The sequence below is a fragment of the Montipora foliosa genome, chromosome 12 (assembly GCF_036669935.1).
Source record: "Montipora foliosa isolate CH-2021 chromosome 12, ASM3666993v2, whole genome shotgun sequence".
In the NCBI taxonomy this organism is placed as follows: Eukaryota; Metazoa; Cnidaria; class Anthozoa; order Scleractinia; family Acroporidae; genus Montipora; species Montipora foliosa.
Genome location: NC_090880.1, coordinates 25,954,568 through 25,969,567, shown reverse-complemented (window position 1 = coordinate 25,969,567; position 15,000 = coordinate 25,954,568). Strand labels below are relative to the sequence as shown.

Sequence of the window (15,000 nt, the reverse complement as noted above, 5' to 3'; positions counted from 1 at the left end):
ATCTAATGAGAATCTTCCTAGATTGATTCAGTTCAAGTCTGTGATAGGTTAGTTCTCATGATCCCAGTGTATATAAAACCACTAAAGATACTCTGTTACTGCGGCAGATGCGTTTGGTAGACTACTTCTTAAAGTATACTTAACCACCATTAGATCTATTTTCGAGCACCGTGCTGAGGTGTGACAGGTTAGTCCTGCCTTCCTTTTGATAAGCTTGAATCGATTCAGAAAAGAACCCTGTCTATTTATATATCCGTCCTACCAAGTCTTGTATAAAAACAAGAACATGTGCTGTACGAAGAGTTCCGGCTCATTTATTACCTTCAATCAAGGGTACAGTGTGTAAATGCGAATAATTTAATCTAGGTCATGTTTCAGTGGGCCAGAATAAAAATTTTAAGAGAAATTCCAGATATATATTATGGCCACTTGAAAGCTCGAGGATGCCATTCTTATGTTTAGAAACAAGAACCCTTTGCCCTTCAATGAAATTTTCCATGATAAGGTGAGATTTTTAATGTTACTAAATTAATTTAGAACAAGCCAGTAAACGAGGAAAACGATAGCTCCTCGAGAGAATCTGAATTTCCAACTTCCTCCAAAGCTCGCTGAGCTCGGTACCAGCGAGAAGTTCTCGTCGCGGGTTCTGGCAAAGCAAGTCAAAAAATACGTAGTACTCGTATGTTCGCGTAAGCTATTCGATACCCCTGGTTCATGTGTGATTGTCTCGGATAGGATTGGCTTAATTCTTTGGTATAGACATGGATGAAGCAAGGAAGCGAACAAGAAGTGACATAAGGGAGGGATAAAGGGATCGGGGAGCTCAGGAGTTGTGGGGGTAAATGAGGAAACCCCTAAAAAGTAAGCTTCCGGTGAAGGTTTTTAATGTCGGTATTTCGCTGTGGTTTGCGCAGACTCACTTGAGACTCAGGTCTTCGCTGGCTTGCATCTTGAAAACGAACAGACCGTCTGACAGCGCAAATTACGGCGCAACAAAATACAAGACACTCACCAGCTAGAGCAGGGCCGCTTGCCAAGAATAGAAAAGTTAACATCATCTCCCAACCTAGAACGGCTGCGGTCTTATGAGGAGAAACAGTGAGTAAAAGGAAGCTTAAAGTAGTGAAGAAGAAACCATCACTGAGCCCGTAGACAACAATATAGATGATTAGCGTTGTATACGTGATTCCTAGTGTCACTAAAACTGTACTCAATCCAGCAATGCACTCAGCCGCTTGAAAAACGTGAAAGGGGTTCACTCTTGGGTGACTGCACAAAAAGCCAGCCAGTAGACGACCAATTGCGGAGCACAAACCGTAATAAATTAGCAACTCTGATGCTCTCTTCGGTGAAATGCCCAGGTCCTCAGAAAAGCGAATCTAAGAGAGACCAAGGAAAATTCAAAACAAAGGTCTGTTTGCTTTAAATTGAATTATGAATAGCCTGAGAATACAAACAAACAAATAAATAAAGGAAAGAACGAATGAATGAAAAAATAAATGCAATGAGAAAGATTGGGAAAAATGTTCGGAACCATGTAATTCATGCAATTCATTCAGTTGCTGGGTAGCCATATTGATTTACTGAATCAAAGGAAATAATTCTTTCAAAATAAACATTGTTGGGAGTTGTTGGTTCTGTAGATGTTGGATGGTGGTGGCAGTTGTGTGCAAATGGACATAACGACTCCTTTATGTAAGGACGTGCAGTGTTAATGCATGTTAATGCATTGCTATCTCCATAGAGACCATATGCAATGTGCTTGCGTGGCCCCAACAATAACGTCATTTTGATTGGCCATAAAAAGATACGCGCAAAGGTTGAGTCATAGGGCTTCTATGGGAGAGGAAATCTCCTCCTCTTGGTAAGGTAGGTAAAGTCTGCTTACGAGCCAAGTGGCCCATAAGGCGGGAGCTTATCACGGTTTCTGAAGCATGAAGCGACTAGGAGTATTTCTATTCTCCCCTGGATGGGATGCTAGTCCATCGCAGGGCTACCCCCAGCATTAAATTCGCCAGTACCCATTTATACACCTGGGTGGAGAAAAGAGTGATCGAAGTGTCTTGATCAAGAACACAACACAATGTCTCCGGCCAGGGCCCAAACCCGGACCACTCGCTCCGGAGTCGAGCTCACCAGCCATGAGGCCACTGCGCCTCCCCCCTACTCTTGGCCTCCTGGTTAAGTTCAGTCACCTGCCTATGTTTAAACTTCTTGTCCTCGGAAATCAGTGAAATAGCTAGTTACCATGACAAAAAAATGAATTTAAAAAACTGACTGAAAAGGGCTCATGAGCCAATACATCCCAATTGTACGTTTTAAAGTTTTGAAAGCAACAGCACTGTTAGATTATCTGGTAAATCAGTTTCAGGGACAGGTAACTAAGTAATACATTATTCGTTATTCAGTGCTGGTCTAAGCTGGTTAGAAAAGGATAGACATAAGTTGTATCGAGCAAATTTCTTTTTGAAAAGGGCAAGGCTAATAAACTTGTGGCCCTCAATCACACCAGACGTCCGGGCTATAACTGACAACACCTGGAAGTCCGTTCCGTGTTCTTTTCGAATAGTGCAGTGGCGGATCTAGGGGAGGGGTCCGGGGGGCCCGGGCCCCCCTTACTTTGCTACTTAAGTATATATTCCGGTAAAAATTGAGGCTAAAATTTTTTTTGGGTTCACACACTCAAAAAAACCGGACCCCACCGCCCCCCTTAGCTCAAGGTCTGGATCCGCTACTGTAGTGTGTGGGATCTTTAACGTCCCACCGAATTTCCAGTATGAAGAAGTGTTGTGAGAGGTGGGCTACGGTTTATGGACTTATCCGAGAAGACTTAAAAGTCTAAACATTTGCAGATGCCATCACAAAGGCAGCTCTTTCTCCTCAGTTGAACTCACGACCTCCCGCACGATTTCCGCACGGTTGTCCAATGCTCAACAAACTGGGACAACCGGTCAGCGGATGCTGAATTACGGTTAATTAAGTCGGAAGGGCACTTTGTGTCCTTCATATTGCTTAGTACACTTTGGCACTTAGTTCATGGTTTGCACTCACGTGATCAGACGTCCGTGTTGGTCTACAAAACAAGAGCAAAATGTAGCTCGCGTTTAGCCATAATAATAGCGCCAAATTCCCAAAAGACGTTTTCGCTATTCACTGCCACCAATGACGTCATGTGCAAGCCAAGGATTAAATGATTCTGGCATTTATGAGAACGGTTAGTGGACACTGATTTGCCAACAGTCCGTTTCATCAGGATGGGCTCCTGGTTTCATCAGGAACCCATTAGTAGGAGCCTCCATATGCAGTAGATCTTTGAGTCAACCTTTGCGCCTATCTTTCTATTTTTAGAACGAATTCTTGAGCAGGAGACTCTCATTTACATAAATTTACATCAATTTGCACGATTTAAATACAGTTTTACTGCTTTATTTCTCTTCGTTAGACAATGACTTTACTCTGATTGGCCTTTTAAAAGCCGAGGAACTCGTGGCGTTCTAAAAATAGAAAGATACGCGGAAAGGTTGACTCATAAGGGCGTGTATGAGAGAGGAAAGCTCCTACTCATGGGCTCCTGGTTTCATCAGTTTTCAGTAAGCCTTTTCACTTACCAGGTGAATCTGAGGGACAAAATGGCCAAACTCCACCACGCATACACAACAGATGAAAACGATCACCGGAGGTTCTTTCCATACCGAGAAATCAAGTACTGATTTTATTTTCGTGATAATATGTTCATCTTTTCTATCTTCACTGGAATCTCTTTTCATTTGGTTGCCTTTGACTTCATCTGTCTCCACGTTGGGCAACTCCGGCCATTATGCGACAAGTCGCCTGCCAATCTGTCGCCGTTATAAGGGCCTCTAGTGTGGGGCCCAAAATGAGTACACCACCCCCATGCCGTGAGGTAAGCACACCGGTGGCTAAAAACTGCCGCTTCTTAGAGTACTGGCTCAATAATACCAGACCCACGGAAAATGTGCAACTGCAAACCAACGCAAAGAGAAAACCGTAAGTGAAGAATAGAACAAAAATGTTCTCGACAAATGAACTAGCTATCAAGCCCACGACACAGAATACTCCTCCGATCACAGTCGTGATGCGACCGTCAAATAGAGAGATGAGAGCAGTCGAAAATGGCCGGTGAAGAAGATCAATGCTATGGCAACGGAACCAAGGCATGCTATAATCAGACAAAAAGAAAAAAAAACTTCATGGCGGTCTTTCTTGAACAAGATTCCCTGATAAAAAAGCGGAACTTTAGGAACAGGTCTTAAAACTGCCAGAATATGAATGTTACGTCAATTAAGAAATCTGGTTTTAAGATATAAGTTTCAATAGTGTTTACCGCGGTGTCTAGCGAAATTCTGATACAAAGAACTTGATAGAGCACGAGTTAGCATTCTTTTAATTGTTGGCAGATTATCCCTTGTTGCCTCGTTCAAGGTTAAATATTCTTTTGAATTTTAAGTTTAAGAACGAGGCAAAAGGGCCAATTTGCAAGCAAACAAACGAACACTAAAATGGCGGCCATTTTGAAATAAGGTGTATGAGGTTTAACTGTTGTTAGTGCCAGTCTCCGATGTAGTTGACAAAATTGGATCAAAACTGACGAGATTATTGGAAATCGGTACCAAGCTATGGCAAATGAAGCTCTTGACATAACGCCCACTAATTTACCTACCTTCAGTTTCTCTGGATGACTTGAAATAATCCATAAACACTGGCAGGAAAACTCCAAAGCTAAAAAGAAACCCGAGCGATGAAATCCAAGTCATCGTAGCACAAGCACAGCCTGACCAGCCATGACCACAGACTGTCACGTTTACGGGGACGACCGGCGGAGCAAAACAACTGAGAAATGGCCATAAATTTCACGGTGACTTCTGTTGAATGCTTTAGATCTTGAAATTTGGACGCTTTGGCGCGGATGGATTTTGTGTTAAATGAATACTCGAGAATACTCGGTTTGTTTTGGAGTCGGGTGAATCACGGGTGAAAACTACTCGTGCTTTTCACTCGTGATTCGGATTTCGTTACATACAGAGCGGGGAATGAAACTGTACATCAACAGTTCAAATGAAGCAAAGAAGAAAACAAAATACGAATATATCTCGAAACAATTGTTCCGAATTTTTGGGTAAAATGAGTAGAAATTGAAAATTTGTTCTGATTGCCGGAGAGAAGTCTAACATAATTATGCAGTTTTCCGGTAATGATGTCAAACTCAAAGGCTTCAAACAAGAAAAGAAATCTGAAAACTTTTAGGCCTTTGTACATTTCTGAATAGAATTTGAAAGCAAGACTTCGAGGTCATTAGCGCAAAACGGCATATATTAGATTTATTAAAAGGGTGTATATATCAAACTAAATTTCCTTTCGAATGACTTGCAAAACTCGATCGAAGTCCACTTTTGCCTTTTTTTTAAAAACGACTTGCGAAATGTATTATGCTCGAGTCATAAGGTACCTAAAATTCAGTATTACCGTACTGGTGAGCCATAACGTGGTTTAAAATAAATGCGAAAGGACAACGACGATATATTGCCTTAGGCCCTGTTTACAAGGAGGGACGGTAACCCTATTGCTAGGGTAATATTACCCTAGAAAGAGGGTTACCCTAACACTCAAACATTTCTTCTTTTTTTCATCGACGTGTTTACAAGGCAGCTAGGGTTACCCTGGTGCTAGGGTAACCCTAGCTAGGGACAACTCACCTATACCCGGGACAACTTTTTAACAGTTTCCATTGTGTTTGCGATGCATAGGGTAACCCTTCCTGTGAAATTTTGCTTGTAAACCCGCGCTACCCTTGAATCTCCTGCAAGGATAACCATAGAAGCAGGTTACCTTACCTGCTTGCAAAAAGGGCCTTAATAAACTACCTCTTTAAAAAGGCTACGGAGAAAAACTAATAAATAAAATTATGTTGGGATAAATTGCAAAGTGAATATGAAAGCTAAGTTGCAGAAAAGATTCAAGGACTGGAAACTCTTTCACCGATTTCACTTGCTGATATTTTTTCTTTCCGAAAGCAGTACTTTACCGATTTTCTCATGTAAAAACCTCTCTTAATTCAAAGGTATCAATCACGTGATAGTCCAGGTAACATTTTAAACATTTCAATGCCAAAAGATCCGAGTGCGTTTTCGATTCCGATTTATAATTCGTAAATATTAGGTGCCAACTATATCCCGAGCAAAGATAAGTGTAATAGAATACTCGAGTGGCACCCACTCTCTCTGCTCACTTTAAGCAGCGATTTTTCCAGCTCAAGTTCAGTTTGATAAACAATCTTTGCTAATAAGTTATCAACGTTACGTAGTTTTCGAAGCTGTATAATGATTTTCTGGGCTGTCCTCGGTGTTAAAACCTGTAAGAATATTCATTGTTTCTTTAGCTGTTGTTAGCCAGGGTTAAATCTTGTCATAATATTTGGAAGTATAATGCCTTTTATAGCATCGATCAAGAAAGTACTGGACTCCATCGTTTGATCTGAAGCAGAAACTCCGTCAACAGTAAAGCCATAATGAGTAGCGTTTGGGAGTACCGTCGATACAAATACCTGATCTATTTCCATATGACTACAACTGATGTATCTTTCTTAACTGAAACATATAACATTTATTCGCTTTCACCAGAAATAGCTTGTTTTTTGAAACATAGAAACTGCACTTACAGTCACTTTGAAAAGTGAAAAGTTACACATAATTAAGATAAGCTATTGCATTGCGGGATATTCTTGACTGTCTAAGAAAAACGTCATGCGCTAGTTTCAACATCGACCTTCATCCAATACTCCTACATTCTTAAATATATTCCATCTTTTAGTTATTTGACTATAAAAAATTGCAATAATATATTTCTTATAAGCATTATAAACCATTATAAGCAAAAAAACGTTGACCAGGGGCGGATCCAGGCATAGGCATCGTTTCCGATCTCGCTTGAGACATCTTCATGTCCCAGGAGAAGTTGCAAACAATAATTATGCAAAATGTTTAGGGGTAAACAAGATGTATACGGGATTTGAGAAAATAATGAATTAAATGTCGCTGGTCACGTGAGGGAATAGGTACCACAGTATGTGGTGCCAACCCTCCATAAACCGTGCTCCAACCAAAGCAGTAATTCTAGAATGAGTCTTTAGCTTATAGCAATGTATTGTAATGTCAATACGAAGTTCATTATTCTCTACTTGCACAAATCCTGTAATACACTTCTTCTACCTCCCAACAATTTGCACAGGCATTGTTTTCGATTTCTCTTAGGACATCTTTATGTCCCAATAGACAGAATTGCTTCTCCTCTTGCGGTAGGTTGGAAACGACCATAGGCCTTGTGTAGTTTTTAGAATTAATACTACGGCGGCGACGGTCGATGTAATGGTCAATGGCTGAAAATTGGCCATCCGGAGGGGTCCATGTTGACGTCTTATTTTCAAACTTTATGAAAGGATCATTATCAGGCGTTATGGATGCGTCTTCGCGGTCATGGAAATGAGCCTTGAGAGGTAAGCGGCGAAAATACCACTCATACTTTTCAAGGCCCTAAATTTTTCAATACCCTTGGTTACTAAATTAAAAATACCCCAACTCTAATGTCCTTTAAACACAAGCTGAAAGAGTTTTTAATCAACAGCTATTAATTCCTTCCTTAATCTTCGTTCCTACTCCTGTGTTACACCTAACTGAACGTCTTGCTCCGTTATATTTGTGTTATTTAATTATTTCTGTTTTGGGAGGAAACCTAACCTCGTATAAACCTCCTGGTTTCTTGAGGTTTCCTCGCCATATTTCTTATCTTAACTTTAATTATTAAATGTAAATTTATTGTAAAATGGCAAAATGTAATAATAATAATAATAATAATAATAATAATAATGATAATAATAATTGTTACTGCAACGGAAGTGACGTTTTCGTTTTGTTTCCTGATGATTGACAATTTGCTTTTCCTGATAAGTCTCGTGATTTTAGTCGAGTTTAGTTTTATTGGATTTGAGAACGTGATTGAATAGTGAAACGGAATTGTGATTGTGAATGAAGGATTTAGGAAGGCACGTTGTAACCCGCCAACGTTGGTAAGTGATTTTTAAGTGATCATTGTACTCGTCGTAATGATGTGATTTAGTACGGAGATCATTGAAAGGTCAAGAGACTATTGCATGTATTCATGTACCAGATCGACCACATGACTGATGATTAATCTTGTATATCGCGTAAATCTCATGGAGCTATGATTGTAAATTAATTTCAGTTGACCATAATACTCAGATGAAGAAAACAGAACCAGTGAAAGTCTAGTTTTAGGCGTACACAACAAGCGGTCGAATTCGTGCCGTGAAATTTCGTGAAACCATTACAATAACAATAATAATAATAATAATAATAATAATAATAATAATAATAATAATAATAATAATAATAATAATAATAATAATAATAATAATACACGGAATCCCTTAGGAATCACTCTAACATAGCTCTACCTCTTAGATATGAACATAAATAGCGTTTAATGTAAAATTAATTCCCTTATAAAATAACTTCACATATGCCCATCTGAAATGTTCAGAGTAACTGCTACTCAACTTAGATCAAAACTAATCCCACGCTGGTGGAGTCCACCGCGCTCTGAAATCTGCTTTCAAACGTTCCAGTAACTGACAACAGCGAGAACAGCATCCATGTGTAATTCACTTCTGTTTGTCCCGGAAACCTGCAAAAGACAGAGACATGTAGTGACGGCGAGTAGCACCCAAGCTGCTAAACACCTAAAATTAATGACGAATTCATCGATTGCTCAAGTTCAAAAATATTTATTTGGGCGGTGTGACTACGCTCATCCAATTTCTGTTCAAGAGAGTACGGTAACAAAACTTAAATGTACTGACGGAAGCACAGCTGAAAAGCGAAGACAAAAGTATACAGGATTAACTGACAGACTGAAGTAAGTGGGTAAAATCTACACCATTCTTGTCACCTGCCTTCGGAGAGTTTTTAATTCTAGGCCTTAATTCTAAGTTTAAACCGAATTAGCAGTCTTGAGAGGTATTCCTTGGCAATCACTGAGAAGTGCTTTAGTCCTTTACATTCATATGTTGGAGTTTTGAGTTTACTTGGTGATGTTAACTCGCACAAACGTTAAAAAGCAACATTTTAGTCAAATTCATGAAGTAAAACGTTTTCTTATCAACCCTCTTGAAGAAGCAAAATGGGCCGTGAATTGTGCCAAACTCAGTGGGATACTAACGTAAAGGAAAGGAAACAGTTAAAAATAACGCAAGCCACATATAGAAGAAGATTGGACACAGGATGAACATTAAATAGTAGACAAAGTAGGGGAAAATTCCCATGGACGGAGGATTACTGTTACTACTTCAATAGACCAATTTCGATATCTTAAAATTCAGCCAAAAACAATAGACCTCAGTACGAGGATCTGGAGAAGAACTACAGAGTTTGTGAGATTTATTCTCCAGAGCCTCGTGCTGAGGTCAATTGTGTAAAGCTGAATTTTAATATATTGAAATTGGTGTATTCAAAACACCTTTTTGGTGTCCTATATAAATATAGTACAAAGATGGTGTCAAAACTTTATTTCCTACTGCACTTCCGTGTACTGTTGCTATTCATAGCGGCTTACTATCACAGCCATGCGTGATGCAGCTAGCCGAAGGAAATCACTTAGAACAGTAGCATTAAGCCATTAATTCTCACCTTTCTTTCCTTCAGTGTCCTGGTCACTTGGCAACTTGACATGAACGAATTTCAATCTGGCGCCCCATAAGCCAATGGCGACAAGAGGCTTGTCCAAACAGGCTCCTAAACAGCAGGGTTGCTCTTCAACGTCTAGCACGCTAAGTAGATCACCAGATCTGATGTCAAAGAATCGAAGGAAGTTGTCCTTACTGCAGCAAAGCAGAGACTCGCCATTAAGAACAAACTTACAATCAACAATGTCATCCTGGTGTTTGAGCAAAGTGCGTTGTGTTTCTCCGGTTTTTGCATCAAGAATGTGTACTCCATACCCTGAACTGAAGGAAGCCCACGTCACTACAAATTCTTCTTCAGGGGAGAACATGAAATATGGCGTAAAGGAACGAGTGTCGAATCGCGTGTCGCTTCTTTCCCATACACAGGAAAAGGAGTTAAAGTTTCGTAAAGTAACAGTTAACTTTTCCCTCTCAAAAAAGTCATCGTCTAATTCATAGCTGGTGCAGACTAACAGCTGGTTCTGACTGTTGCATGAAACAAATGCATGGTGGCCATGACTTGCCCTTGTCTTGATAGATGAAACACACTCTCCACTGGTAACATTGACGATGTCCACAAAAAGCCAAAGGAATGAAGTATTCAGTCCTATGATTAAAAAATCACTGAATTGTTCAAAAGTGTCTGTCGTTGATGAATGGTCTGACGTTTCTTCATCTGTGGAGTTATCATGATGCAGAGCTTCGTTATCTACCATTAAGTCATCTTTTGCATGAAGTTCCAGGGAATTATCTGTCTCTGCTGGATAACCAAAATCCGATAATTCTTCAGGTGTTAATGTACGATAATACCATTTACAGGCTATCAGTTCATCTGATAAACGAATAAGCTTTTTAGTTCCCTTTAGTTTGGGAATTTGTCGAATGCACTCGGTCAGCTCAAAATTCCAAAGCTCTGGTACTTTATCCTTCAAACATAGTACAACACCTTCCTTCACGGGGACAAGCGACAGTGATGGGCAAGTGAAAGACTTTTCCACCAAGATTTCTTGACTTGACATTCGGAGTACAGTCACTAGAACCGCACTGACACTACTTTCATCTTTTGAGGTAATGGAATAAATGACATCTCCTTCAGAAGAAAATACAACGTCTTTGACCACTTGTCTGGTGAAAGGCCAATTCGCTTCACTTAGCGAGTCAACATGAATTGCCGCGACGTACTTAAAGGATGGGCTACCAACCAGTGCTGTTCCATTATCAAGCCACTTGTAGAATCCTGTAACTAACGATGAAAAAACACTTTCCACATTTTTCACCCGGTCCAATGGGGTCTTTGGTTCAATGGGCCACAAGGCGAACTCATGTGAAAATAGAGCCGAGGGAGTTTTAAATAGACTAAGGATAAACACCGGGCTACGGTCACACACCCAACCATACCGACCATATGCGCTTGCCAGGAAGTCCTCTATCCTATAAGGGAGGTAGCCACAGACCAGGACCTTGCTGTCTTTAGTGAAGTGCATCATACCACATGCCACGTCGTACTTGAACAAGTGTTTTGGTCCTTTAGACTCATCAAGGTAGATAGAACCAGTCACGTCAGCAAAAGCAATTTCTGAACCATCGTTGGAAACCGCAAAAGATGTAATAACATCATTCCAAGTTATTCGCCTTAACTCTTCACCAGATTCCATACTCCACAAGACAACTTCTTTTGGATTATCAAAACAGTCTGTTAAAATGGTTCTTTTGTCTGTAGGAAAAGCACAATGTGAAAATGTGCAGTTACTATTAGGATAAAGGGAAATGCAGTCTCCTTCTAGAGTGTAAACACTTCTGAGGGTCCCCGGTAGGACTGACTTACCACGTGGATGAAAAACCACAGAACGGTAAAAAGTCAAAATACGATCTATCTTACGATACGCGCCTCCATCAGAAACTACATCAAATGTAGGATGCACATATTGAAACTCTCTGTTAATTAAGGAAGGTCGACTCCATTCCAAGTTAGCAGTCTCGAGAGACCACAAGTGGATCGTTCCATCGCGGCATTCGCACACCATGTAGTCCAGTTTAGGTGAAACATCGAAACAAGCCACCGTATCTGAACAGTAAAATCGCGCTTTAATCGCTCTATTTTCTTCTTGATTGCCTAAGTATTTCATGTACGGCACGGTGGGAAGCTTGTTTTCGAGGATGATTGCAGCTTCAGATGATAGCTCAGGAGGTCCTTCATTGATCAAACTTTGGAACCAAAGTTGCGGATGGTCTCTTAACACATAAGAGTGTTTTCTAAGCACTTTTAGCAAAGAGATTAAAAGAGACTGACTTCGCTCACTGAGTAAAATTGGCTTAATATGCTTTTGAACACTGAGAATATCCTCCGAGGAACATGTGCTGTTCACACAAAGTTTGGCATAAATGAGTTCCAAATCGGTCACATAGGTATTAACCAGGTCTTCTACATCACAAGGTCTTGGACTTTCGCCCGATTTGCTCAGCTCAATCATGTGCTGGACACCATGTTGCAAGGCGTACCTTTCAGTGTCACTGAAGGGTGATTTATGTACACCCCTTCGCTTCATATTGTCAAGCTCATTCCTGCAAAGGTCGAAGAGAATCTCGTGGCCTTCCCTCTCGTTCACGGTGAAATCATGTTGACCATAGCACGAGGTATTCGTCAACCAGTCTTTGATTGATTTGTGGAAAAAGTGAAGACACTCATCACGAACTGGCAAAAGCGAAGAGATGCAGGCGATTGCTTTGTTTATCCTTCGCTGAGCAGACGAGGACCTTCCATTTGGGTTCAACAGTCTAGAAACAAACGCAACTGGCAAAGGTTCTCTGGAAGCGGTAAAGGCGCACAAAAACCTTAATACTTGGTCTTCGTCAATCTTCAGCTCTTTGCAAAGTTCATTTTCTAACCGTTTGAAATGGGAAAGATAAACGGACGAAATACCCAACGGTAAGCTGTGCTCCAGCTGCTCAGCTGTAAGAAGTGGAAATTTCGCTTGGATGTGATCAATCAAGAAAAAAGCATAAAGAAAAACGCCTTCAGACTTCTCAACCAGTTTTGTGAGGAGAACATCTTTTTGCTGTACCGCAATCTTAGGACTCAGCTGCATTTCAAAGAATAGTCGAATGTCTTTCAAGTTCTCTTCCTGATTTTCATCAAGATGTAGGGGTTGCAAATGCTTCAGGCTGTCTGTGATGTTTATTTCTGATCGGGTTGTCACAAAAAATCGAATCCACTGAGGAAGCCTGGAGAATTGATTTGCAATCACATCGAGAAGCTCATTGCGTCCTTGATACTCACTCTCGTCCAATCCATCTATCACCATTAGGATATTGCTTCCTGGGTCTTTTACATTGTTAAGTGGTTCCTTGAAAAGTAACGCAAATAACTCTTCCACGCCCATGCTATTGAGTTCAACCGGCCCCAGATTTCTTGAGAGCTTTTCCACGAGAGATTTCTTGTACTCTGGTAGAGTGTGGCTGAGATGAGAAGCCAAAGACTGAAGCATTAGCTGAGGACTTCTGTAACGCACATTTTTATGTTGACAAAAGTGGCTACCTGAAAGTCTACCAGCCTCCTTCATTCGTTTGCACGTGACCGCAGAGATAACTGATTTCCCCATCCCTGCATTTCCACTAATTACCATCGCCCGGTTTTGGGACGTTCTTTCATCCAGCCAGTCGTCAACTCTTTTGAAGATCCATTCACGGGTTCCGTCCTGGAATCTCTGTGCATGATATTCAATATCTCCTTTGAACTCGGACTTAGCCAGGTTTCTGAGCAATTCATCTGCTCTGTCCATCTCACGCTTCTTACTCAAGCTTTCTAGCTCCTGTTTTACCTCTCGGAGACCTGCTTGCATAGTCTCGTGTACTTCTTCTATAGCTTGCTGAGTTTTGGTTTGAGTCTGGGATATTCCCTCTAATTTGGAAACGCCATCCTGAAGTGTTTTGTGGTCTTCTAGTTTGGTCTGACGTACTTCTTTAATAGCATCATGGGTTTCGTTTTCGATCTGATGTATTTCATCCAGTTTTGAGATAGTATCATGAAGTGAACTGTGGTCTTCTGAGTGGTTCTGAAGAGCTTCATTGATGGCTCGATGGGTCTTGCTGACAATCTCATGCACTTGCTCCAACCTGGAACTACTCTCCTGTTGAGTTTTGCGATCTTCTAGCTGGGTTTGAAGTACTTCCTTAACATCTCTTTTCATCTCTTTCAGCTCAGACTTTATTTTTTGTTCACTATCTGCCCAGTCAGTTAAAACTTGGATGTAATCGTCTTCTCCGCAACGCTCTGACTGTAATCTGTCAATTTCTACCTGATCCAGCCCAAGAGAAATAAGAGCAGCAGTAATTTCCTTCCATAGGGTCTCGAATGTTGGCGTATCAACACCAGTGGAAGACACATGACCATACAATTCATTGCGGAAAATCTTAATGCGAACAAGGTTTGCCTCACGAGAGGTGTCAGTTGATGGTGGCTTATTGTGCCAACCTGATGGAGGAGGGGATAGCCCACAAATGGTGCTCAAAAGCAGGAATAGAAGAGTGATGTCGAAAGAGTTGGAATCAGGTTTGGCTCCACTAGGAGGGAACAGTTGTTCCCACTGAGCTTGACGTATAACCCTTCTCCTCAAGAGATCGTCTAACGTTACTTTGTTAGCATTGAGGCCAGCAGCTAGGCTTGCAGGAGGATGATACTTATGAAAAGTGTTCCTTAGAACTGTTGTTCCGCCATCAATGAGAAGTCTGCTCAGCTTAGCTCCATTGGTCTTCTCTGTACTGCTGGCCAGGGACGACGGTACAGCAGCTGCCATTGAAGGTGCTGGGTTTTATGCGGCCTCTACAATGATACGGAACCTAAATTAGTAGGTACGACAGTGAATATTAGGGAGCTTAAGCACCAGACGTTCTTGAGGTCACGAACGCCTACCGGAAGTCATTAGAGCAACTATGTACATATTGCGCATGTCATGACGTTCGCGTGGTCACGTCGCAGACGCCACTTTTCAGGTTGAAAGTAGAACGCCACAAAAATATGCTGTTAGTTTGTTTATAGGAGATAAATTATTGGCTCAAAACCATAAAAAGCTCTTCTGCTTTTCATTAGGTGTTTAAAAAAACGTTTTCGTAGCGCGTAAACTAGTTTTTGCTTAATCGATAGATTAAACGGGATTCGGCAATGGCAGACAATCTTCCCGCCAACTCTGGGTGAGTAATGTCATTTGATTTCATGTCCATTTGAATCATCAAATGCAGAACTAAGATTT

The 15,000-nt window shown here is 40.9% G+C and overlaps 1 protein-coding gene and 1 pseudogene across 1 annotated transcript in view; both read right to left on the bottom strand.

Moving 5' to 3' along the window:
• Positions 1-264: 264 nt before the first annotated feature.
• Positions 265-4,179, bottom strand: LOC137981067 (monocarboxylate transporter 10-like; annotated as a pseudogene).
• LOC137978618 (uncharacterized) overlaps positions 3,793-15,000 on the bottom strand; it is a 26,440-nt gene continuing 15,232 nt past the window's right edge. The window contains exons 2-5 of the mRNA XM_068825617.1: positions 9,720-14,573; positions 5,715-8,718; positions 4,682-4,740; positions 3,793-3,982 (exon numbers count right to left, since the gene is read on the bottom strand). Of these exons, the coding sequence (XP_068681718.1) occupies positions 8,696-8,718; positions 9,720-14,547 (4,851 nt within the window). The 5' untranslated portion in view covers positions 14,548-14,573 and the 3' untranslated portion in view covers positions 3,793-3,982; positions 4,682-4,740; positions 5,715-8,695. The remainder of the gene's footprint in view (positions 3,983-4,681; positions 4,741-5,714; positions 8,719-9,719; positions 14,574-15,000) is intronic.